Genomic DNA, 25,250 nt, shown 5'->3' with positions numbered 1-25,250 from the left:
GCCAAAATTGTTTTTGCCTTGGGTGGCAAAAATTCTAGAGCCGGCCCTGCTGATTTGAGAAACTTGAAGTGTTAACCTTATGGTATTGTTAAAACTGGGATTGCCTGATTCCAAGGCAATATAGACTAAACAAAATCTAGAAAAGTTTTGTGAGAAGAAAACAAATGAAATTTCTATAGTTAAAATTGCATTTCTTCAAGCCTTCTATACCTAAGTTCAGAGTTCCACCACAATTATTAATTTGTAAGCAAATGAGATTTGATTGTGATAACATAGAAATAATCCAATTGCCAAGTGCACCAAGCAATTGTGTGCAATTGTTTTGTGGAAAAATGAATGCATGAAAATGCTGAAATTAGAAATAGTCATTGTTTAAAATTTAATAAAATCTACTCCTGCTTCGACTGAAATTAGCAGCAAAGCTGTCACTGAATTCAGTGGGAGCAGGAGCCCTCTGTAACTGGATGGATGTGACTTCTATGAATAATGAAGCTACTATACTTTTTTCTGATTTTTAGATTTTTGAGCTAGGCACTGAAGCCTATAGATTTATTTTATGCTAATAATGCAACAGCAGAACAAAGCAATCATCTGAGGAGCTGTTTTATAACTGAAACAAACTGAAGGCCATGTCAAGTGTTCATTCACTAAGGGATATGGACATCTAATCTTTTTATTTTGAAGACAGGAGTTTAAATTCACCTATACTTAACCATCATCACTGCCTTGAACAGACAGCAATGAAACAGCAAAAATAATAGAAAAGTTTCTTAATCTTGTTACTTCTAACATGTTTTATGTGTGGTTCCCCTCTACTGTAGAGGGAAGCAGCATACAGCTCTTACACATTTAGAAATAACACATCCCTGACAGACATAATCATCCCAACATAACCCCCAGCGTGGATTCAGCTATGTTGATGGAAGAGGGCTTCTGTCAAGATAACTAATATTGTTTGAGGTAGTGGTGTTCCTACACTAATAGAAAAATCCCTTCTGTTGGTGTATGATGCATCTACATTACAGTGCGAGTGACATACCCTCAAGCCTCAAAGTACAGAGGTTTTGTGGCATTAAGCCTCTTTCCCTTTGTATTATTATTTCAGTGTTTAAATAGTGCCATTAGTTTGCATGGTGCTTTTCAGATATACCAGGGATATCCCTGCCCCAAAGATTGCACAATCTAAATTTAGACAAAATACTGATAAAGGCTGGGGAAAAGAATGCTACATAAAAGTAAAGCATTGGGTCTTTATCTTTTGGCACATGTTGCTAGTTCCAAGGGTTTCCCCATCCCCGGCCATCAAATTCTAGCATATTTCTATTGTAAAGCAAGCTAAACTATAGGATTCTGAGGGGAGGCAGGAAAGCTAGGGTGAATGGTTCTCTGTTACATGGCACAAAGAGGGAAGGCTTTGGGAGGAACTTGAACACATAAAGAGGCTGAGTGACACACTGGAAGAGGGAGGCTATTTCAGACTTGGGGACAGAATGAAAGAGTTCAGAACTGTGAGTTTGGTGGAGCTGGTTTTATGGTGAAAGCACTTGGAAGAACATAGCACATGAGAGAGTCTGTAGTAGACACTTAGCAAGAGCCAAGATGCTGGCAGAGATGGGCACTATGCAGAGGTTTGAGGCTGAGGATGGAGTGTTTAAACTTGAAGTGGAAAGAGACAAGAAGATGCCCAGTGGAGGGATTTGAGATGTGGGCGGATATCTGAGCAGCAAGAAAGAGCAAACCTAAATGATTAGGTGCAGAGAAGAGACATTCATCATAGTCCAAGTGAAAAATAACAAGGGAATGGACCAGAGATTCAAAAATGGGTACAGAGATGAAGGAACAAATTTTGGAGATCTAGAAGGAAAAGCAACAGGATTTGAGAGAAGGAAAGGGAGGAATCATAGGGCTTCTACACTACCTCTTAAGTCGATGTAACTTACATCGCTCAGGAGTGTGAGAGTGCTCTCCCATCGGCACAGAAGTGTCTTCACCAGACGTGTTAGTCGCATCGGTGCACCTGTGCCGATGTAACGCGGTAGTGGAGACTATCCCTAAATGATCCTAAATTTATTAACTTGAGTGACCAAGGGCTCATCTACATAGTGGAGTAATGGAGTTGTGATTTCTAAAGTGCACTAACGTGTTGAGCATTAGCATGCAGACCCTGCTGGTGCGCCCTAAAGTTTTTTAGCATGCTTTAACTAAGTGTTGTCTGAAACAGAGAATAATGTAATTGTCATTGAATACAGAGACAGGCGTGAACCTGCCGGAACCTTTTGGAAGCTAGAGGTGTAAAGATTCTAATCCTCTGTTCTAGCCAAGCTATGTTCAGTGCAGGGTTGCGGGGGGTGGAGAGAGAAAAGTGGCTGTAAGCCATCTTTGCATTTCCCCTTTTCTTGGGCCAGCTGGGCCCTCTGTGTACAAGTTTGAGCACCCTCACCCACTACATCAGTGGGTTATGTAGAGAGCAATATAAAGCCATTACACCCTCTACACCATCTGGGGATTCCTCCTATGATGGCAGAATTTCCTGGGGGCCAGATGATCTGCTGTACTTCCAGCTCCCTTGACATGCTAGAGCAGCATAATGGGCCCAGAACACAATAGAGATTCATGTTCAGACAGTGAGTGTGTTAATGTATGTGCATGTACACAGTAGCCTCAGCAGTCTGCACTGACTAGGAAACACTGTGATGAATGTTATGAATTAGCAAGTAAATGAATAAACCTAATTTTAAAACTGAGCCAATGGAATGATATCATTTAGCCCAATGTGGTTGTTTATGAAAAGGCTCATGCCTCCCAAGCAGATCTGACACCAGTTCCCCAAACAAGGAGGATTGGTAGGTTTTGTTAACACAAGACAAAAGTCTTTTTATTATTATTTTGCAGAGTGTGCTTTGGGAAAACACATAGCACTTCCAATGGAGATTTTCAAAGACAAAAATGGCAGTTAGGCTTCCAATTCCCATTGGCTTTCAATGGAACGTAGGTATCTAACTGCCCTTTGTGCCTTTGAACATATCCCCCTTTGTTTTGTTCAATAATAATAATACACACTTTTATTCATTTTTCTTCATTCTATTTGCAAATCCTAAAATAACCATAGCTTTAGTTTTCTTCTGCACTGCACACAGACTTTCTGTTAACAGCTACTGCTACCTGGTGGACATGCACAATACTGCACCACGCTACAATAAAAGATACATGTATCTCTGTACTCTTGTACCCAAATCCTGAGCCTAGCCCTAAAAATATCATGTTGAGAATCTTAGATGTGCCAGTGCCAATAAAATAATAACCATAAACAACTGTCTTTTTTTGAATAGACAGCAGGGACTGCACTTAACTAGTTTCCAGGCTCTTTCAGCAGGTCAATATCACCCTACAGAGGAAAGTCTGTTTGCAGTGTTGTAAGCACATCAGTACCAGAGAGACAAGGTGGGTGAGGTAATATCTTTTATTGGACCAACTTCTGTTTATGAGACACAAGCTTTTGAGAGCTACACAGAGCTCTTCTTCAGGTCTGGGAAAGGTACTCAGTGTCACAGCTAAATACAAGGTCAAACAGATAATTTAGCATAAGTAGTTACCACATTCTATGGGACCATTCAAGGTGAAGTCGCCCATCAACACCCCTGTAGTTATAGAACAAAAAGGGGGGGGGTTAGTTTTTGTAATCAGCTGTACACATTGTTGTAATAAGCTGTAAATCCAGTGCCTTTATTAAGAACATGATTTTTAGTGTCTAACAAAGTTATGAATTTAAGATCCCAGGCTCATCTTTTAAAGTGTTGTGCAGGTTTCCTTTGAAGATGAGGACTGATGGGTCAGATTTAGAGTGTTCACTTTGTGAAAAGTGTTCACCCACATGTGATATGGTGTTTTTGTCTTTTATCACTTTCCTGTGTGCGTTCATTCAAGAATGTAGTGATTGTCTGGTTTCAACTACATCATTTAGTGTAAAGTCTGGTCATTCAGAACAAATGCATTTTGGAGGTGGAGGCACTAGCATAACTAGCGGGGTGCAGTGGAAGCAGCCGCTTCCCCCACCTTTCCAAAAGCGGCCAGAGGAGCAAGGGTGGGCCCAGGCTGGCGGGCCGCAGTGCAGCCCGGCAGCCGCGGCCGGGCTGGAGAGGAGCGGGGGGCGGGGCCCAGGCTGGCGGCCCGGCAGCTGTGGCCGGGCCAGAGAGGAGCGGGGGACGGGGCACAGCATGGCGGCCGGAGGAGCGGGGGGGGGGGGTCATGGGGGTGGCACAGCAGGGCCGGAGGAGCCATGGAGGGGAAGGGTCGGTGCGGCCGGAGGAGGAGCCAAGGGGGCATGGCCAGAGGAGCCAAGGGGGGGCGCCTTTTTTATCTTTGCTCCCCCTCCTCTTAAAAGCTGGCTACGCCACTGGGTGGAGGACTGCACTGTGAGCATCTTGATACCCAGGTATATACAGCATGGAAGAGGAGGGCAAAAATTTCACTCTTTGACACCAAGGGTGCCTCTGCATACATATACAAAGACACTATCAAACTGTGGATAGGTATCTCAGTGAACACCTGCAGAGGTGAGACAGTCCTGTGGATATTGATTGGGCTGCAGGAGAACTTCCTCTGACCTCTATCTCTCTCCCCATTGTCTATTCAGATATCACTTTGTTTTTGCTATTCTTTCCCCTCTTAGGCCCTGATCCAGTAAAGCCCTTAAAGTGCTTAATTTTAAGTTTAAATGCTGTGCTGGATAGGGCCACATTGCATATCCCTAATGCAAGCAGGTAAGATTTCACACACATCTCCTTGATATACTAGGACTTGGAAGACAGCAGGTGTTTTTTCTCCATTCCATTGATGTTAGTGTATTCAAATACTCACTGTTTTCTTCTTGCTATTTTTTATTTAAGTGCTGACATATTTGGCACTGTGCAAGAAAAAGATCATATCTGCCCCAAAGTGTTCTCAATCTGAGACAAAGATAGACAAGATATACTGGAAGATCATAGTTAAATGTTACCTTAGAAAATGTTGTTTTGATTGGTTTTGCTTGATTAGTTGGAGAGCATTTACCTTTTGTCTGCATTGGAATTTTAGGATGAAATCCAGACCTCACTGAAGTCAATGACCGTTTTGCTACTGACTCCAATGGATCAAGGATTTCACTCTGGTTTTGTTATGGAAGCAGCTGGTTTATTAAAAGCTATTTAAAATTGTATGTGTGCATTTACTAAGTAACCACATAACTTCATTACTCTGACTGTGTGGAGCTGTCACGTTATTGACTTGAAGTGGGACCATATAGAACATGGTTGCAACCAAAGTCCTGTAGTGGCACCAAATCTTGTATAAAGGGGGTCAAATAAGGTGTCTAAGACAAGGTTATGGTTTGCTGGTTATGATTATGCTGTCTATATGTGTATCAATTTTTTAGTTGAAGTTATGAATATTGGCTCTATACTGTCTGTATTTTAAACTTATGCTATGCTTCTGGGAAACATCCCAGACAAGTTGGTGTTAGCTCTGCCTAACCTGCTTGATGGCCCATTAAGGACCATCAGCTATACAATTGACCCATTGAGAGAAGGCAGATACGCCTTGCACTCAGCAAAGTATGCAGGGACTGGCCCATGTGACTCCAGACTCCATTTTGCTGTAATTTTCCACAGTAAGAACAGAGGTGTTCTTACACCTGGAAAAGACTATAAAAGGCTGATGCCTCATCTCCATCTTGTCTTCAATCCTGCTTCAGACCTCTGGAGAGACTTTGCTACAAACTGAAGCTCTGAACAAAGGACTGAATGACCCATCCCAGCTCTGGATGTACTCCAGAGACTTAATTTGAACCTGCAGTTTATTCTATTACTGCTACAAGCCTGAACCAAGAACTTTGCCATTACTGTATGCAATTAATTCTATTTAACCAATTCTAGCTCTCATCTATATCTTTTTCCTTTTATGAATAAACCTTTAGATTTTAGATTCTAAAGAATTGGCAACAGCGTGATTTGTGGGTAAGATCTAATTTGTATATTGACCTGGGTCTGGGGCTTGATTCTTTGGGATCGAGAGAACCCTTTTTCTTTTACTGGGGTATTGGTTTTCATAACCATTTGTCCCCATAACGAGTGGCACTGGTGGTGATTCTGGAAAACTGGAGTGTCTAAGGGAATTGCTTGTGTGACTTGTGGTTAGCCAGTGGGGTGAGACTATAAAGTCCTCTTTGTCTGGCTGGTTTGGTTTGCCTTAGAGGTGGAAAAACCCCAGCCTTGGGCTGTAACTGCCCTGTTTTAAGCAATTGGTCCTGAATTGGCACTCTCAGTTGGGTCCCACCAGAACCAGCATTGTTACAGGAGCGTTTCTTGAAAAATTATCACAGATCTCAAAATTTTTACCACGGACATGTTGCTGACCCCTGGTTCTGCCCTGCACTAGGAACACAGCACCAGGCAGACTGCTGCGGAGGGGAGGAGAGAGAGAGACTGCAGTGTTGCTTTTTGACATTCCTCGGCATGGAGAGCTCAAAGAGCTGCTCAAGATGCTGCTCCCAGCAGCTGAAGAGGCTGTGGGAGGACTTAGAGGGAATCACAGAAGCGTTGGCACGCAGAGTGGTCTGCTTCGAGAGAGACTGCTGTGTGGAGCAGCGCCAGGGGCTGATGTGGGGTGAGAGTGTCCCCCTTCCCCAAGATAGGTTGGTCAGCCTGTTGTCTCCCCTGCCCCAGACACACCACTCTTCTCTCCCTCCCCCCACACCCTTAAATTGAAAAAGGGGCTGACAATCTACTAGGGTGCTCCCTGAAGGGATTGAGAAACCTGCATCATGTGATGCTGTATCTGCCCGATGAGGCGCAGCCAGTTGCATAGTGGGATAGCTACCACGGTGCACTGCTCTCTGTGTTGATGCAAGAGCTGCTAGTGTGGATGCATACTGCTGCCACAAGGAGCTAGTGTAGACATGCAACAGTGATTTTAATTAAAGCGGCATAACTTTTGCAGAGAAAACTTTGTAGTGTAGACAAGGCCCAAGTGAAGCTGTTTGCAGTGTTGTAGGAGCCATGTTGGTCTCAGGATGTTGGAGACAAGCTGGGTGAGGTAACAGGTTTTATGAGCCCTTGAAGGAAAGTGCTGTGTAGCTGGAAAGCTTGTCTCTCTTCTCGCTACAGAAGTTGGTCCAACAACAACGTGACCTGGCCTAGCTTGTCTCTAGTGACTCCTGACACCAGTGCAGCTCAAGGACTCCGTGCTCTGCCTTGAGCTGTGCCAGGGGCTCCCCAGCGGGGGGCTGCCAGCAGGGGTCGGGGTCATGCCCCCTGCGGGCGGAGATCCCGGCGGGACGGGAGAGCGGTGCTGGCCTGGAACGGCCGCTGACCTCACGGGCCGCTGTCCCGGGGCAGAGCTGAGAAACCGACGGCAGCTGGAGCTTGGGCCCCTCTGCTCGGGCGCGTCTCCCGGCGCCCGCTCTGGGCCCTGCAGCCTCTGCCCAGGACAGAACTCCAGAGGGCGGCGCGCGCACCGCTAGCCCCAGCGAGTCCCTTTCTGCCGCCGCCTCATCGATGGGCTCGGCGATCTCCCCACCCTCCTCGATGCAGCGTGCGTCGATTTGCTCCGCCTGCTGCGCGGAGACTGAATCGCCGCTCTCGCGAGCCCGAGCGCAGGCGGTGCCGCGAGCGCCCCGATTCGCGCAGCCCGCTCCGCGGCCTGGATGAACTCGGCGCTCTCCTCATCGATGCGCTCCCGGAGTCGATTCGTTGGCCGCGGCGCCATTTTGCAGGAAGAGCGGTGAGAGAGGTAGGAGTCCGGCCGCCGACCCCGACCCCTGCTCTTGTCTCTCCGCGGGGCTGCACGAGAGTGTGGCCGTGGGTCGGGCGGGCGCGGTTGCACCGCGAAGGGCCCTTCGCCGGGTAGCTGCCGGGGGTGAGCTGGACCCGAGGGGCTGTTGTGCCGAGGCAAGCCGCGTCTGCACTCGGGGGTCCGGGGGCTGCTGGTACAAGGCGGGCGAGGCCGCTGACTCATCGCTGCGCTGAGAGGCGGGGGCCGGCAGGTACTGGGTTGAGGCTGCAGTAAATCGCCTCCCCCTCTGGCGGCTCCCAGCGCAGGCCGCAGGAGTTTAAACGTCCAACACTTCCCTCTGAGCAGCCTCCGCTGGGGTTAAGGGGCGGCGTTGTAGGCAGGGACCTGCCACTTCCGCGGGTGCTGCTGTCTGTTAAGGCGGGGGGCTGTCCGCAGTCTGGCCCGTTTCATGTCGGTTTGAGGGCCTCGGGCTCCCTGCAAGCTGTCAGTGTGGCTGCCGGCAGAGTTCTGGAAATGGTGCGGTACAGTTTGGAGGCCATAGGGGAGAGCTGCAGTGCAGCAGCACGGAAGCAGTTGCATGTTCTAGATAGGTTTGTTACCATCCTCCTAACCATAGTATCTGACAGTATATAACCAGTCACTCGTGTGTGATATTTCTTTCTTCTGTTTCAGGAAGGATTTTATTTAAATAGAGAAACAACCCTCAGAAATGGCCAATGTGAGTAACTTAGTCATTGAGCTCTGCTACCAATAGCTTATAATGTTGGCTGTATCATTAAGCTAAACAGCATTAAGCAGGAAACTTAGTTTTCATTTGTAGTGTAACTTCAGTTGGGTGCCATGAAAGACTCCTCATGCCCCTCATATCTGAAGATTAGACCTGAAGTAGAGCTCTGTGTAAGCTCAAAATCTTGTCTCTCTCATCAGCAGAAGTTGGTCTAGTAAAAGATACTGTATTACCTCACCCACCTTGTGTCTCTAAGATAAGACAACATGCAAACTACAAAACATTTTGTTAATGTTTTATATGGCACCAGATTCTCTTTGATCTTTTCATGGCATCAGTGAAATTCTGTGCAATTCTCCTACATAAGGTTAGGTTGTTCATAAAAGGTTCTGTTGAACGCAACTTTTTTTTACATAAAAACAGCTTTGGATTGTTGACTGATGGAAAAATTTGACTGGCTGAATTTTTTGAGGCTGATTTATAAATTCATATATTTGTCACCAGTTCTACAAATACTTATGCACATGCTTCGGTCCCCCGTCCTGCGGTCATGTGGTAATTTTTGTTGTCAGAAGGGGGTCATGTCACAATGAAGTTTGAGAACCCCTGATATAGGGTATCCTTTTACACAAGATTTCTGGTGATAATGTAAACTGTAAGTGTAAAGATTAAGTGGTTATACTGTGTGTACAATAAACTAAAAATATAGGTCTGTTCTGTGTCTTGAATATATTTTAATATTTATTATAGAGTTTAAAAAATATTTTTTTTAAATTGTCCAACAATCTAAATAATTTATCTTGTATAAATCTTTCACATTAAATAACAAATTTTGATATTTCAGCGGATGCTCTGGCAGCACAAATTGTAATTTAAAAAATTGAGTTCTGATTGTGCTGATATTAACTGTAAAAATTATTTGATAGAATAGTGTGAAATACAAGGCAGTGAAAGCCATTACTTAAAGCTGATTTCAAGTAATTGTGTACTGATTATAAGCACTTTGGGTAGGTCTACACTTACCTCCGGGTCCGGCAGTAAGCAATCGATCTTCTGGGATCGATTTATCGCGTCTTGTCTAGACGCGATAAATCGATCCCAGATCGATCCCAGAAGTGCTCGCCGTCGACACCGGTACTCCAGCTCGGCGAGAGGAGTACGCGGCATCGACGGGGAAGCCTGCCTGCCGCGTCTGGACCCGCGGTAAGTTCGAACTAAGGTACTTCGAATTCAGCTACGTTATTAACGTAGCTGAATTTGCGTACCTTAGTTCGAAGTGCGGGGTTAGTGTGGACCAGGCCTTTGAGATCTAAGGATAACAAATGCTGTAAGGCCCTAATCCTGGAAGTATGAACATGGATAATCTCATTTACGTCAGTGACATTCTTTGTGGGTGTGTGTTTGTAGAATTGGGCCTTAAGTGCTAAGTTTTATTATTTTGATATTCCTGGATGGAATTTGCAACAGTGCCCCATTTCAAGTAAAGCATTGAGGTGGAATCAGATTGCGCTATGCTGTGATGTGGCTTTTGAATTTAATGGAATTTTGGGCCCAAAATTCCAATTTAAAGTCTAGATTCCTGCAAATGTTGGTGCATGTCAAGTTCTTAAATGTACATGTATAAGTGTCTGCAGGATTGTGGTGTTTGTCTTTAGAAAGACAAGGTGGTTGAGGTAGTATCTTTTATTGGATCAATTTCTGTTGGTGAGAGAGACAAGCTTTTAAGCTTCTGACCTGAAGAAGAGCTCTGTGTAAGCTCAAAAGCTTGTTTCTCTCACCAACAGAAGTTGGTCCAGGGGTGGCCAACCTGTGGCTCAGGAGCCACATGCGGCTCTTCAGAAGTTAACATGCAGCTCCTTGTATAGGGACCGACTCCGGGGCTGGAGCTACAGGCACCACTTCCCAATGTGCCGGGGGGTGCTCACTGCTCAACCCCTGGCTCTGCCACCGGCCCTGCCCCCACTCCACCCCTTCCTGCCCTCTCCCCTAAGCCTGCCATGCCCTCGCTCCCCCGCCTCCTGCGCGCCATGAAACAGCTGATCAGGAGGTGCGGGGAGGGAGGGGGAGGTGCTGATTGGCGGGGCTGCCAGTGGGTGGGAGGCACTGGGAGTGGGGGGATGGAGCTGATGGGGGGGCTGCTGCTGACGTGTTACTGTGGCTCTTTGGCAATATGCATTGGTAAATCTGGCTCCTTCTCAGGCTCAGGTTGGCCACCCCTGAGTTGGTCCAATAAAAGATATTAGACCACCACAGCTACAACAACACTGCATACAAGAAGTGTTTGTTTTTGGTCAGATATTGTCAGTTTAATATGTATTTTAGATAACAAAAAAGGATGGGTATGTATAAGGTACATTAGCCTTTACTATGTAAAGGCTTTGTGTTCAGGTTGACAGGCTTAGGTCCCAATCCTGCATGCATGCATGTGTCTGACTTTGAGCATGTGAGCAGTTCCATTAAAGTCAATAGGACTATTCACATGCTTAACTTTAAGTGTGTGCATACAAGTGTATAGCACTGGAGCCTTAAGATTTAGTCCTACCCTGAAAATCTTTTCAAAAATTTCCCCCCAGTTCTAGGAAAGTAGAACAAAGGCCCAAATACTGTCTCACAAGATGAACCTAAATTAAGCAGCAAGATTGAGTTTTTAGGGCACTGCAATTCAACATGTTGGAAATCTTGTGGTAGCTCTAAGTATGTTAAAAATGAAGGAGTTTATTTAATTAAATATAATGGTTTATTATTTTGGTATTAAAATTCAAATGTTTAGGGACAGTAAAATAAATTGAATTGGCTACAGATTTGTTTTTTGAGTGCATAATTGGATTGTTGAAGTCGAGATACTAGAAGTTGTTGGAAGCTTGAAGTTATAGCAGTTAGATACTTAGCAGTTGGAGTTCTTGAAACTTGGGGAGAAGATTACATTTCTGGGCTTAATCACATTAGCTGGATATTTTTGCTAAACCAATCAACAGTAAAATAGTGAACAATGTTGACATTTAAATTTATCATCATTAGGATTCAGAGTTAACAACATTGAGATGAATTGGAGTTGGTCACACTTCCGAGTGCTATTGTTTCAGGCTGTTTGCAGATTCGGGAAGACTACATTGCATCCATTTACGCTCGGTTTGTTTTTTAAGGTTTTTCTTTATCGTCATAGAAGTAGGTGTTGTCTTTTTGTTTTTGTATTTTTGTAATTGAATCCTTAGACTTGGAAACACAATTCTGTGGCAAATTCTGCCTCTGCAGAATACACAAGAGCTATGTGACCTGATAAGCCCATATTGCTGGTTTTTTGTAGCTGAAAATATGTTTTGTGTCTGCAGAGCAAAATAATGTTGTCAGTACTAATTTTAGGCTTACCTGGCTTGACTGTGTCCCTCAAGTTGAAATATTGCAGGTAGATGGTATAGTGACTGAATTGCTACTCCTGCCCATTCTGATAATTTGGTTTTAAAATAAATTTGTGTGTGCACTCTGTGTGCGCTTTAGCATTCTTTTACATTTTATTATTCTTCTGAGGATCCTGTAATACCTTTGCAAAAGGGGGTGGACTAAACACAGTGCTAGTCTGTAGGGCAAAGCACTAAGATTAGATATCAGTATTTACTTACCTAAAATATTTTGATGGATTCTAAGATCAACTTTCCTGATTGTTTTGTATTTTTAGTTTTTTTTTTTTTTTTTTGTTTTCTTCCCCCCCCCCCCCCGCCCCAAATGTAACAACAGGGGAAATGATACCTAGCGTATCATGACCCTATACATAAACATATTTACATTCATGTGTTGTCACAATGATACCCCTGACAATTAACCCCTTTCTAACTGTAACTCAAGTGTGGAGGTATTTCAGTGTGCATTTTTGTTTGCATTGTGCAGTTTCCTTTTATCAAAATTGAATAGAAAACTTACAGTACTAATAAAGTGTAAAATATTCTTACAGTTAAAAAATACAATTAATAACACTTCACTGCTATAAGTTTTTCTATGGAGTTACATGTAGTTTTGTATTCTAAAAAGTTAAATGTAAATTCATTGATCACTTTTACTTGCAACAGATGACACTCAGTTATTCTTTCATCCTCTTTAGGTGCTCTGTAACAGAGCAAGACTGGTGACCTATCTACCAGGATTTTACTCCTTGGTCAGAAGGCTTGTAAATCCCAAGGCTTTTTCCACAGCAGGATCTTCTGGCTCAGATGAGCCTCATGTTGCTGCTGCACCTCCTGATATATGTAAGGAAAAATAAACGAATTTTGTTACATTTACTGCCTACCAGAGTTCAACATCTTAAAAACTATCTGTCTCAAATAAATAAATAAATAGAGATAAAATTACTTTTTTTTTTTTTAATATGGTGAAACATTTAGTTTTTTCACTTAATCTTTGTGATTACTTTCTTTTTTTTTTCTGTTTTATGTGATTGCACTCAAATGTTTTTATTTAGGAGTTAAAAATAACTGTATTTTTTCAATGTGAAGAATAATGTAAGCCTCAATTTTTGACAGGTCCAAGAACTGTGTGGCCAGATGAAGTAATGGGACCGTTTGGTCCTCAGGACCAGAGATTCCAGCTCCCGGGTAATATAGGTTTCGATTGTCACCTAACTGGTACAGCTTCTCAGAAGAAAACACACGTTCATAAAAGTTTGCCTGATATATTAGTGGAGCCCTTATCAAGTGAGAGACATGAATTTGTGATGGCACAATACATAAATGAGTATCAGGTAAGAACAATAATTTAATACATGAAGCTGAAAATTGTAGTAGTGTTTTGATTTTCTTATATGCCAAACAGTAATCTCCCAAAAATAGAATATTGATAGTGCTCTGAAAGTGATACGAGATGAAAATGAACAAAGATGGGGGGAGGGATCATATAGAACATTTGTTTCCCAAGAAAATCATCAACTGTCTCCTTTAAAACTCCTGACACTATGAGTAATGTGAATATTTTTTGCAAAATGTCTAATGAAATAGCATTTTAAATAGCTGCTTATTCATATGAGCTATATGAAAACAAGATTAGGTTAATTTAACTTTAAAACAAATTGTTGACTTAGTCTTATTGATCTGTTTTTGCAAAAAACAGATCAGTGTTAATTGTTAACTTTTAATGATTTCCTTTGGATTGGATGGGTCTAATTCATTAGGACAAAGTCTCCCTTATTTGTGCTTCTGGTTCTTGTATGTTCATGAAAGCCAACATGAGAAGTGTACTAACTAAACTTGATTGTAGTTGAAGTTACTCCCTTCAGAGATGCCTTATTAACAGTAGGCAATTTGACTATTATATTTGCTGGCCTTGTATATAAAGAAATTTTTAGCTCATGTATAATGTCATCAGTGATACTGAGACCTCACTGCTTTTGGAGCCAAATTAGGGATCAGCATTATCCAAAAAAGCCACAGTAGTGTGATTATTATTTTATTTATTTTGTGTGTGTGTGTGTATGTATGTATGTATGTATGTATGTATGTATGTAATCTCACAGCAAAACGGCTGGCCAAGTATTATTATTTTATCAACTACAATTGGTTATAATAACATAGTAAAAGCAACCTGATTGGTTAATAGCTTAGGTCAGGGGTCGGCAACCTTTCAGAAGTGCTGTGCCGAGTCTTCATTTATTCATTCTGATTTAAGCTTTCGCGTGCCAGTAATACATTTTAACATTTTTAGAAGGTCTCTTTCTATAAGTCTATAATATATAACTAAACTATTGTTGTATGTAAAGTAAATAAGGTTTTTAAAATGTTTATGAAGCTTCATTTAAAATTAAATTAAAATGCAGAGCCCCCCGGACCGGTGGCCAGGACCCAGGCAGTGTGAGTGCCGCTGAAAATCAGCTCATGTGCCGCTTTCGGGACATGTGCCATAGGTTGCCTTACCCTGGCTTAGGTTAAATAATTAAATCACAGTGTTTTAATATCATTGCTGCAAACAGCTGCAGGAGAAGCGTTAAAGAGCCGCTTGCCTCTCCCAAGCCTCAGTCTGAGTATCACTGAGCAAGTATATAGGCTTTCCACGGCCCACATGAATTTTGTGGCATCCTCAAACATAGGAAATCAGTTTAAAAATTATGATAAACTATTTTTTATGTAAAAATGCTGTACAGTATTTCTTGTGTACGTAATCCACTTGCCCATAGTGAGCTTTCTGGCTCAGCACCTTGAACTTCTGTGGAATCAAAGCTTTAGTTTAAAAAAAAGTGAACCAAGAGTAATTGATGCAGGTTCTCTCTGGCTGCAAGTAAATCTGTAGACTGAAAGCTCCAGCGCCTCTACTGCTGCTTATAGCTTTGCCAAGCTGTTGTAGAGAGAAGACTGATAAGAGCACTGTCAGTTTGCACTGCTGCTATTCAGGAGGCTGTACACAAGAATCAGGTCAATTTCACGCTGCTGCTGTTTGGGAAAGTTCTGAGTATTAGTAAAGGCAAACACTGAAGCTTTTCTCTTGGGACCAGGAAACGGAGGCAAGGGGAGGGTAGAGTAGCAGAGATCCCTCCCCCCCCCCCCCCCCCCCATCCCATCCCATCCCATCCCATAGCAACTAGAAAGCAGCAGGAGAGAGATCCAGCTCCCCCATCAGAGCACCCAGGAGAGGTGTTTAAGTAGCCGAGGCCCAACTACCTTCCAGCAGCCAGAGTGTACTGGGTTGGATTTCAAATTTATCGGACTCCTATGTGCCAGAGGTTGATTCAAAAGATAGAGCCTCTGAATAGGGTAAATAGACAGCAACCTGGTAAGAATACCAGCTCGCTTCCTTCCCCAGCAATTATGGAGAGGGATTTGGTTTTTGGCAACTAGGTTTAGTCTCCTCTGGCTATTGGGTGTCCTGTAAATTTGTAAGCCTTGTAAGTGGAAGGGCTGGTTGGATGTGAGGCAAACTAGAGAGGAAGAGCCATGAGAGAAGCAGTCAGAAAATGGCAGTGTTATCTGAGTATGAAAACACGTGCACCCGAACCTCAGTTAGTGACTTTTTGTGAATTCTTTGGCAAGATCAGCAGATCCACTAGGTTATTTTCCACACAGAGAGGAATACACTAGAAACCTGCTTGATGATTAACATTTTATAGCAAAATGCTAACCTAATATGTTGAGTCTTTTTAAGAGGAATAGTTTTATAGACTGACCATGTGCCTCTGCATTCGCTGCAGCTCAAGATGCTCTACAAACATACTGTACATACAGTCCTCTTAGAGAAAAACTGTATTTACTAGTTCAACATTATTAGACTGTCAAAGGGAATTGCTACATTAGCTCGCTGGAATCCCATATTAATGGTAAAATAACTTTCACATTATATGTAGATTAAAGAGCCAAGAAATCCATGTTGAGGTGTAGAACAGATGTGGAAAGCCTGATGTAACATTTCATTCTCCCATAGCAGATGGCTGTTTTCACTGTCCTCTTAAGAACTGCAGTTTACTCCTGCAAGTTAGTTGTAGAACTTCCACATGAAAGGCAGCTACAGAACCCAAATTGTAGCAACTAGAGCCCTAGATTAGTAGCTTTAGTTATTAAAGATCTTATATGGCAGTAGTAGTGGATAGTTTTAGCTGTGAGGCTACAACAGTTGGGTACTTAAATTTGCTTGCAAAATATCAAGTCTAGGAGCATTGCATAATCTTATGTAATTTTTTGTTTTGACTCCTGTAGTGGTATATCTACATCTGTTTAGTTTTTTTAATTGCAGCACACATTATGAATGCATGAACATGCTAAAAGTGTCACTTTAAAGATTTATAAAGCCATTTTGTTTTAGCCATTTATTTGAATGCTGTAGGTGTAATGTAAGTACAATTAAATATAAAGTAGTGCATTTAGACCCATCTGATATATGAAAATGGTATATGTAAATGCGGTGGTAAAAGTTCAAAACTCATTTGTTACACATTTAGTACATATTTTTTTAATGATACACAAGCCTGATATTGCAGCTTCCCTTACACAAGTAATTACAATTGACTTCAGTGGTTATAGGATTAGCTTTTAGGAGAAGGCTGATCTTGATAAATCATAGGCTTGGGAGTCAGGAGACCTAGTTCTAACAGACTTACTCTGACGTTGTTCAAAAAAGCCTCAGTTTCTCCACCTATAAAATGGCGTGATAATGAGGGTTAGGGACTTGTTGCAAACTTTGTGAGCAGCCCTTTACTCAATGGAACTACTTCTATGAATAAACGTCTGCAGGATCTGGGGATTACACAACTCCAGTCGGAAATACTATTTTAATTGTTAATCATGTCACACATTCTATGAACCTGAAAGTTACCCATTTGTATTTCCTTGATTTTCCTCAGGGCACTGATGTCCCTCCTAAACAGCAAATAAATAATGCTGAAACATACTTTGAAAATGCTAAGATAGAATGTGCAATACAAACTTGTCCAGAACTGTTACGAAAAGGTACATCTTTCACATTTTTGAACAGTTTAATTTTTTAAGTTTTTATGAAGTAAAAATATATAGCTTTTCTCACCATCAGACCAAGGTGGCGGAGGATGTGAATTATTGTTCCTATAGCTTCACAGTATTAAAAAACGCAATAAAAATAATCCAGATTACTAGCTGATTACTAAAAGATTTACCTTTTACATAATGAAATCCTTAACTCTATATGAAAATGCATACAAAATTGTTGTACTATTAACAGCAATATTTGTAAAGTAATTTAAAAATTAGTGACTCAGTAGTAAAATTAAAAGGTCAGCTGAAGTCTTTTTTATTTTTTTAAGGCATGGTACACTTATAGTCTGACCAAAACTACCTCCATAGCTGCTGTGTGTGCACCCGTATAGGCTTGTGATCCAATGGATTGTGTAGGCATGCTTGCCATATCTGAACCACTCCTCTGCCCTGTTTTCACATGGGGAGAATTGCCGTGGAGCTACTGAATCCCATTATCTGGCTTCTCCTCTTTCTAGTTCTCCTCCCCATGCGACAGAAATAGTTTTGGATGGACTTGGGGTATTGTGTGACTGCAAGACTCTTGAGGCTAGGTTAACAAAGGGACTTAGGTGCCTATGTTTTTGCAGTAAAAGTTTCCTAGGTGCCTGTTTCTGCTACCTCGCTGTAGGCAGACAACGCCCCAGTGCAGTCCACAAACTGGAGGAAGTTAGACAGAGGAGCACCTGTCTCACCTGCAGAGCTCAATCCAGTAGGCATGCTCAGAGGCTGCCTAACTCCACACACATGGTGGGGAACACACCTCCCTCAACTTTTAGTTCAGTGCTTAGAGTGCTCCCCTGGAATGTGGGAGACCCTGGTTTTCTGATGAGAAGGGATTTGAAGAGGGATCTGCCACTCAGGTGAGTGCCCTAACCACTAGGCTATGGGATATTGTGATGTGGGTCTCCCTTAATCTCTCCTGTTGAAGCTGTTCCACTATGGATAAATAGAGGCACTGGAGGTGGGGAACTGGATCCTTGGTCTCCCACCTCCCAGGTGAGTGCCCTATCCATCAGGTTATAGATTTATTCCCACTGTTTCTGGCCCAATGACTTCTTCTCCTCCTCTATGCATTAGGCTCTAGGAAAAGGCTCCCAGCTATGAATCCCAACTAGAAAGAGGCACCTTCCTGTGGACTTAGGCATGTCATACCCAGGCCAAAAACTTCAAGACCACAAGCATGAAATGGTCTTAAAAAGCAGTCCAAAGGTTCCAAAAGTTGTGGGGGTGGGGCTTGTGGTGTCATGATGCTGAGTGTGGGGAGACAGGTCATGGTCCAAAAAAAAAAAAAAAGCCCAGAGAAAAAGCAGCTCTTGGAGTGAAGCAGAAAAACCCGCAGGCCACAACTGAGCAAAAAACCCCACCGATTTTGGAAAAGGTAAGCCCAAATGTGCTTAAAGTAAGCTGTTTTGCCGATGCCTAATTATGTGAGAGGGACAGGGTTTAGCATACACTCTTTTCCTCAGCATCTCCCCTTAACTAGCTTAGGCAGTTCTTCAGTCAGCGTGCTGCCTTTTGTGAATCCCATTCTTAGGTGCCTGTCTCTCCCCCATCATTACACAAGGAGTCTGAGCACCTAACCCAGGCTTTGTGAATCCCAGTAATTTTGTACGTCTCTAAAAGTTAGGTGTTATGACATTGTGTCACCACACCTGAGTCCATCTCTGAATCAAGCCCTTGGCCTACAGTGTAAACACACAATTAATGCAAGGATAATTAACACCTGTAGTTTAATTGTAATTACTTCATGTTGTACTATAGTATGTTTTAAAATAATAAAATCTCATTCGCATAATACCTGGGTACCAAACTCAGCTACTAAGTCTTTGCTGAGCAGTAAGATACTTATTTGCATGCAATTTTAAAATGTACAGATTGGTGAAGTTTTATTATTACAATAGTTTAAGTGAAATGTAGCACACTGAATGAAAAGCTCCTGACCATTTGAGGTACTCTGTCTGAAGTGGAAAAAGCATAAAATATACAAAACCAACCCATTACACTCCTAACATGCTGATTCCATTTCTCTAGACTTTGAATCAATATTTCCAGAGGTGACTGCCAATAATCTAACAGTACTAACCATAACCCAGAAAACTAAAAATGATATGACTATATGGAGTGAAGAAGTGGAAGATGAGAGAGAATTGTTGTTAGAAAACGTAAGTATTATTTGTATTTGGTGTCAGCATATTCTTATTTGTGGTCATATCTATTGTAGATGGGCCCTTTTTCGTTTATTTTAACCTATTAGTTCTGGAACTGGCTTACTCTCTAATTTTCTTAGACCGATCCCTTGACCTAGCCAAGTGTAATTTTTTTCTATTGGTAAAATGGGGAAAATGAACTTCACCAGTTTTACAAAACTCTTTTTGATATCTTTAGGTGAAAATGCTGAATATTAATCTTATTTGGTGGTGAGATGAGTTAAGGAGTCATCTTGTTATGTGGCAGTGCATTAAAGCCTTTTCATATATTACCCAAGATACTTGGTTTTATAATTGGTCAATATTCTACACGGAATAACAGCCATCTTTCCTTATCACTGTAGGGCAAGAGCAATTCATTTCATGCTGTTTTGTTGCTTTGCATGATTTCATTCACATCCTTTCACAGCGTTTGCTAAATTGGCCTGTTTTATAACCTACAAAGCAGTGATTGGGGTTTTTTAATATTCTGATAATGTATTCAGTTAATGCTTTTAACCTGAATGTCATTAACATTTACAAATTAATCTTCCACATTAGCTTAATACAAGTGAATCTAGTTGAATTGCCACTAGAGGTCTCTTTCTAGAAAAAGCAACGTTGTGAATTTGTTGTATATTCCAGCAGATGTCAGTGTTTACTGCTGACACTAATTTTCTTAACTGCATTATCTTAAAATATATCCCTTTAAAATTTTTGATTGTTTTTTAAATCTCTTTAACTGATAGGTTCCCTTCCTGTATGATGATTTTTGTCTACCAATCCATCTAATTATGGATGGGAGTCAGCATCAGTAGAAATTAAGATGAAAACAGTTCTACTCATGATCCTTGAAATTGATTTATAAATGCAGTTTATCAGTAGAGGCAATGTAAGGGTTACTGCAGGAAAAGGAATAAGCAGTCTAAAATATCAGCATGAAGACTGCATACAAAGTAAAATTCCCTTCATTTTAGTGTGTCCTTGTCTTTAAATTATTTATGGTCTGTTGGTCTTTAGCGTTGTAATCTGGTCTAATTATATGTTAATTGTCATCTTTCTTCCATGTGCACCTCCTTGTCAACTCTAATATAATCATTGTAAGGGTGTAGCTGTAACCTCCTGGCCTAAAGGTTACTAACAGCAAATTCACAATAAAATGGCCTATTTGTTTGCTTTGTAGATGGTTAGAAATAACTTCAAAAGAACTAATTTAATGTGAGAGGCTTTTGCTAAAGTAATGGGGGTTATTTACAGACATATCTGGGTGTTTACAGTAGCAAGACTCAAGTTTAAATTAACACATCACTTTAAGTGACTGCTCTGAGACAGTTACAACACTGGATCCAAATATCTGATTTACCAAAATTTATGCATTAAATGCTGTCCTTAGATTGCTTACTAGTATGTCTGTGACTTACTTTAAAGTTTAAATGAGTCTTCAGGTCCACTGAACCTTTAAATAGAGAAACGGGAGAATAGATCAACAGTAAGGTAGAGCTCTTGATATTTTGGACCACTGGAAGGGATGTTGACTGACTGACTAATCAGATTGTGAATTACTCTTTAAAAATTTTGAGACATAGGGCTGTGTCTGGAGCATAAACATTAGAAAAAAATTCAACTTTTACATTTATACGGGCATCTTTTGATTTTTAATAAAAAAATAGGGAAATAAGTACACAATCTAAATTTTAAGTAATATTAAGGAGTCTGGTCTTCCACTAGTCCAGTAATATGCCTATAGATTATACATGTGTATTAGGCTAGGACCTCATGATGTCATACTATCTTTTGTTGCAGTATCAAGACAAAACAGCGTAGTTTTACCAATTGGGTTAACATGGTATCTAATCTGGTGTGTGTGTCACAACTTTGATGGTGTTTGTTTTTTTTAAAATAAAATCTATTAGACAAATGAATACAAGATGACATCAGAGACATTAAACAAACCTTGGCCATATCCCATCACCCAGCTGTACTAAAAATTGTTCCTAAAATATAAATTCCTTTCTTTTTGTATGTTTTTGTGAGATGTTAATCTGACATGTTCTCATCCTTGTGTGGCTTGCTTGTTTCTGAAAAATATTGCTGTAAAACCTCAAAAGTTCTTAACCAGCTTCCTCCCATTTATTTGGGAAACACACAGTACAACTTTTCTTTGCATGACCAGAAATGTTCGGAGGAGTTGAATTCCCCAACTAATCTTTCCCAATGGTTAACGACAGCATTACAGTTGGTTTCAGTAGTCAAAGTATCAAATACTTATAAAACTATATTTTTAAATAGATTTTTAACTATTTGGTGTCCAGACTTATGTTTCAAAGGACTTGTAGTTAGACTTCTGTTATTCAGAGCAACCACACATTGCTGTCCTGTTCTCCATGATATCTTCTAACAAAACTTTTTGGAAATACTTAAAGTTGTATATTTAATGGCTTGTTGTAGCAAACTAGGAAATTCAGTTTTGATCTGTAAATGACTCATGAAGTAGAGAAATAATTGAAGCAATGTTTGACTTTTACAGAGGTTTAGCAGGTATGATTCTGCAAACTGCATGAGCAATCAAAGCAATTAGATGATCCTTGAACAAACTGTTAATCCTCTACTGAGTGGCACAAAGAATTTCTTTTAAATCTCATGTGATTGTAGTAGCCTAACATATGTTGTTAATTTTATTCCTTTTAGTACTGTTGTTGGCCTTTTTCTTTAACGTTAAATTTGGCATTTATTGGTGCAGGTTAGAGAGGCTCTGCACTAGGTTTAACTTAAAAATTCATTCAGTATTTACATATAAAAGGAGCACTCCTTTTTAATGTAATTATTTCTCCCTCCTACCCCCCCCCCTTTTTTTGTAGTTCATTAATGGTGCCAAAGAAATTTGCTATGCATTGTTGTCTGAAGGCTATTGGGCTGACTTTATTGATCCATCATCAGGATTGGCGGTAAGTTACTCTGCTGAAAAGAATGGGTGGAGAATGGAGACTGATATAATAGACTGGTAATAGTATGTGGATCCTTTTACCTGTTGGTTACTGGTTCAAATCCAGCTCTTTTAGGTGTTGACCAAAAACTTTTTACCATCTGATAGCTCCCTTGGTGTCTTAAATTGACATCCTGGTCTTGGCCCAGTTGCCAGTTACTTTTTATCCACACTACATGAAGCATCATTGCAATTGCTACTCTGAAGAATGGTTGTAGCAAAGAAGCTAAGTGTCGGAGTATAAAAAATGAACTAGCTTCTCCTTAGAAGTATACAGTCACTGCAGAATGGGGTGGGAGTACATCAGTGCATATTTCTTCTCTGGAATATTTGATAGCATTTGAGTTCTTGGACACCTTGGCACTACAGTATTGAAATCCCCTTTTGCAGTAGCAATACAGTAGAATGCTCTAGTTTAAGGTATACTGGCAGATGGTTAATAATTCAAATAGCCATTCTGACTAAGGCTGACAACTTTTTTCAAAAAGTTAAGACAAATTGAATATTGAACTGAATTGAAATTGACTGCACTGCATCTCTTCATCCTTATTTACAGCATACTTTAAAACAAAAAAGTACACATCTAACACACAGACCAGAATTTCACAGCTATTTACCAACTGGGTAACAACAACAAAATAGTCTCCTGGCACTAGTCAATTATGTCCCCATTATGTGGAATATATGCTAATATTATCCCTATTAAACAGCCATTGGCATTCATTATCAAGTTAAAGTGGCTACCTGGAATATGTGTCATTAAAATTGTCATGCCTATTAAGTGCAATCTAGTTAAGTGGAGTTTACTATGCTCTTCTTTCATTGAACCATAAGTAATCCTCTTCAAGCACATAATATACAAGTCCAGCTCTTTTTCTATGCCAGGAATGAGCAACTTCAAGGTTGTAGAGGATCACTAAAACCTTTTGCCTAGTCATACAGAATTTTTTTTTTTTTTTTTTTTTTAAAGATTGAGCCAGGTTGCTGAGTGGTGTAGTCTTTTAGCAAAGCTGCTGGCTCATACCACTCTACTCCATCAATGTAGGCACAAACTCTGCCCCACACCACCTAGCTTCAGTTACTGCTTCACCAGTAGCTGATTGGCTCTCAGCTCACAATCAGATTCTGGTGAGTTCTTCCCAATCAGTGCTTAGAGTGCTCCCCTGGAATGTGGGAGACCCTGGTTTTCTGATGAGAAGAGATTTGAAGAGGCATCTGCCAATCAAATTTGACCTGGCCAGCCCTCTGTCTTACCAGCAAGGAAGGGGTTCCAGCACCTAGCTTTGGTTACTGCCTCCACATTGGCAGAGGTGCACCCTGACATGCCCATAGTTTGGGGCCAGGTGCCCATCCCTGGTCTATGCCATTCTAGACTACAAAGAGAATTTTAACCAAAGCCTGGTGCAGGTATGCACTGCTGTACGAGAGAAACAATATTATAAACTCCACCACATTAGAACATTGTAGCTGCCGAGCTAAGCATTTTTAGTATATAAAGATGTTTGTTTTGGTTATTTTTAAACTGAATAAAGTCAGTGATCACTGTGGTGTGGAGGGAAAATAATAGGTTTAGCTGGGCTTTCTTTAAAGCTGGTCAAGGGGCTACTGATGATGCTGCTGGTCAAGGGGCTACCGCAAATGATGCTGAATGCCCTAGCTCCATCCACCTTTTTAATTTAGTTGAAGGCAAAATAAATAGCTTTCTCTGTTTTTGTTCAAACTTACAGGTTTCTCACACTTTCATGCATTTATTGAGAAATTTGCTGGCTTGCTACTATTCTGTACTAAAAGTTTGGTAGAGGTCTCTGCTTTTGGGCTCTATTCTGCAAATCTTAATCACAATGGGTAGCATTTACTCATGCATCTACTTACAGTGAAGATTTCAAAATCAGTTTCTGTGCTGGGGAACTTCATAATGTATCACAAATACCTCAATTTAAAATCTGATCATGTGAAAGTGCTATTTGCATATATGCAGTTTAAGTGAAAAGACTTGGGCATATTAAATCCTATTTAAATAGATGTCTGTATGCATGCCTCAGGTTATTTCCTTATTTTGGTTTTAAATACTATTTAGTATATGAAATATACTAGATGTATAATGTGTGTATATTATCATTACTGAAATAAGAATATATGAGTACAGGATTGGGGACAAGAACTCCTACATTCTAATCCCAGTCCCAACACCCGCTTCATCACTTTACACAAGTCATTTAATCTCTGTGCCCCAGTTTCCTCATATATAAAATGTGAATAGCCACCTGGAAGAAATGTTGTTGTATGGAATAATTAATATATGTAAAGCACCTTGAAGATGCAAATCACTCTTAAGAGTTATTTTTAATTGACTTTTACTATGAATAACATGTTTTCTGAAATTGGTATATAAAAATCTTTTTAAAGAGGAAATACTTTTAAAATGTAGAAATCTGTAGCAATTGTCATTCACTTTTATTTCCAAAATGCAAAGAAAAATCTAAAAACTATTGGCGTATACCTCAATCATTTTATGGATGATGATGATATCTTTTAGAATCATTGTAGTTAAGATGGATCAACTATTCCATTTAGAATCCCCCTTTTTCTTTTCCAGGATTTTGCAGTTTTACCATTTAAAAACTCTGGATATTTGCTGTACCATGTTTCAGTAGCTGCATTTACTTCTAACAAAGTGGCGGGGGGGGGAATAGTCCGAGTGCTTAATAATATGTTAAATTTGTAAAGTCTATAGGGATTTAAGAATTAAATTCTTGGTCCTGCAAGCTGTTCTGTGAGAGTGGGTGCCTGTGCCTTTTATTTTAGAAAGTAAAGCAAATTAGACAGTTAACTCGAAAAAGGTGTACTTGTTTGCATGTACTTTAACTACTCTTCAGAAATAACTCCTTTTAAAAGTTCTACTGTTCTGTTTTTCAATTTTACCATTTTAGGGATATTCTTTATCCTAAGGAATGCTTCAAGAAATAGTAAAATATTTCAAAACAGAACATATTATTAAGGGCAACCACTGTCCTTATGCCAAAACACAGCTTACAAAGTGTTTAATTATGTGTTTTTAACAACCTATGTCAAAATCCTTTGGGGCTAGGAATTAATTGTTTCTCTTTTAAAAAATCAACACCCTCCCTCTT

The 25,250-nt window shown here is 40.7% G+C and overlaps 1 protein-coding gene across 3 annotated transcripts in view; it reads left to right on the top strand.

Annotated features, from left to right (window-relative positions):
- The first annotated feature begins 7,628 nt into the window (after window positions 1-7,628).
- Window positions 7,629-25,250, top strand: part of MMADHC (metabolism of cobalamin associated D) — an 18,590-nt gene continuing 968 nt past the window's right edge. The window contains exons 1-7 of one of the 3 annotated variants that reach the window (XM_024202816.3): window positions 7,629-7,764; window positions 8,440-8,485; window positions 12,588-12,732; window positions 13,006-13,223; window positions 16,803-16,908; window positions 18,982-19,112; window positions 21,995-22,081. In XM_024202816.3, the coding sequence (XP_024058584.1) occupies window positions 8,477-8,485; window positions 12,588-12,732; window positions 13,006-13,223; window positions 16,803-16,908; window positions 18,982-19,112; window positions 21,995-22,081 (696 nt within the window). In that variant the 5' untranslated portion in view covers window positions 7,629-7,764; window positions 8,440-8,476. The other 2 variants (XM_024202818.3, XM_024202819.2) reach the window with 2 other exon arrangements.

Source organism: Terrapene carolina, unplaced genomic scaffold (genome assembly GCF_002925995.2).
Source record: "Terrapene carolina triunguis isolate 2854851 unplaced genomic scaffold, T_m_triunguis-2.0 Scaffold62, whole genome shotgun sequence".
Taxonomy (NCBI): domain Eukaryota; kingdom Metazoa; phylum Chordata; order Testudines; family Emydidae; genus Terrapene; species Terrapene triunguis.
This window is presented reverse-complemented; position numbering and strand designations above follow the sequence as displayed.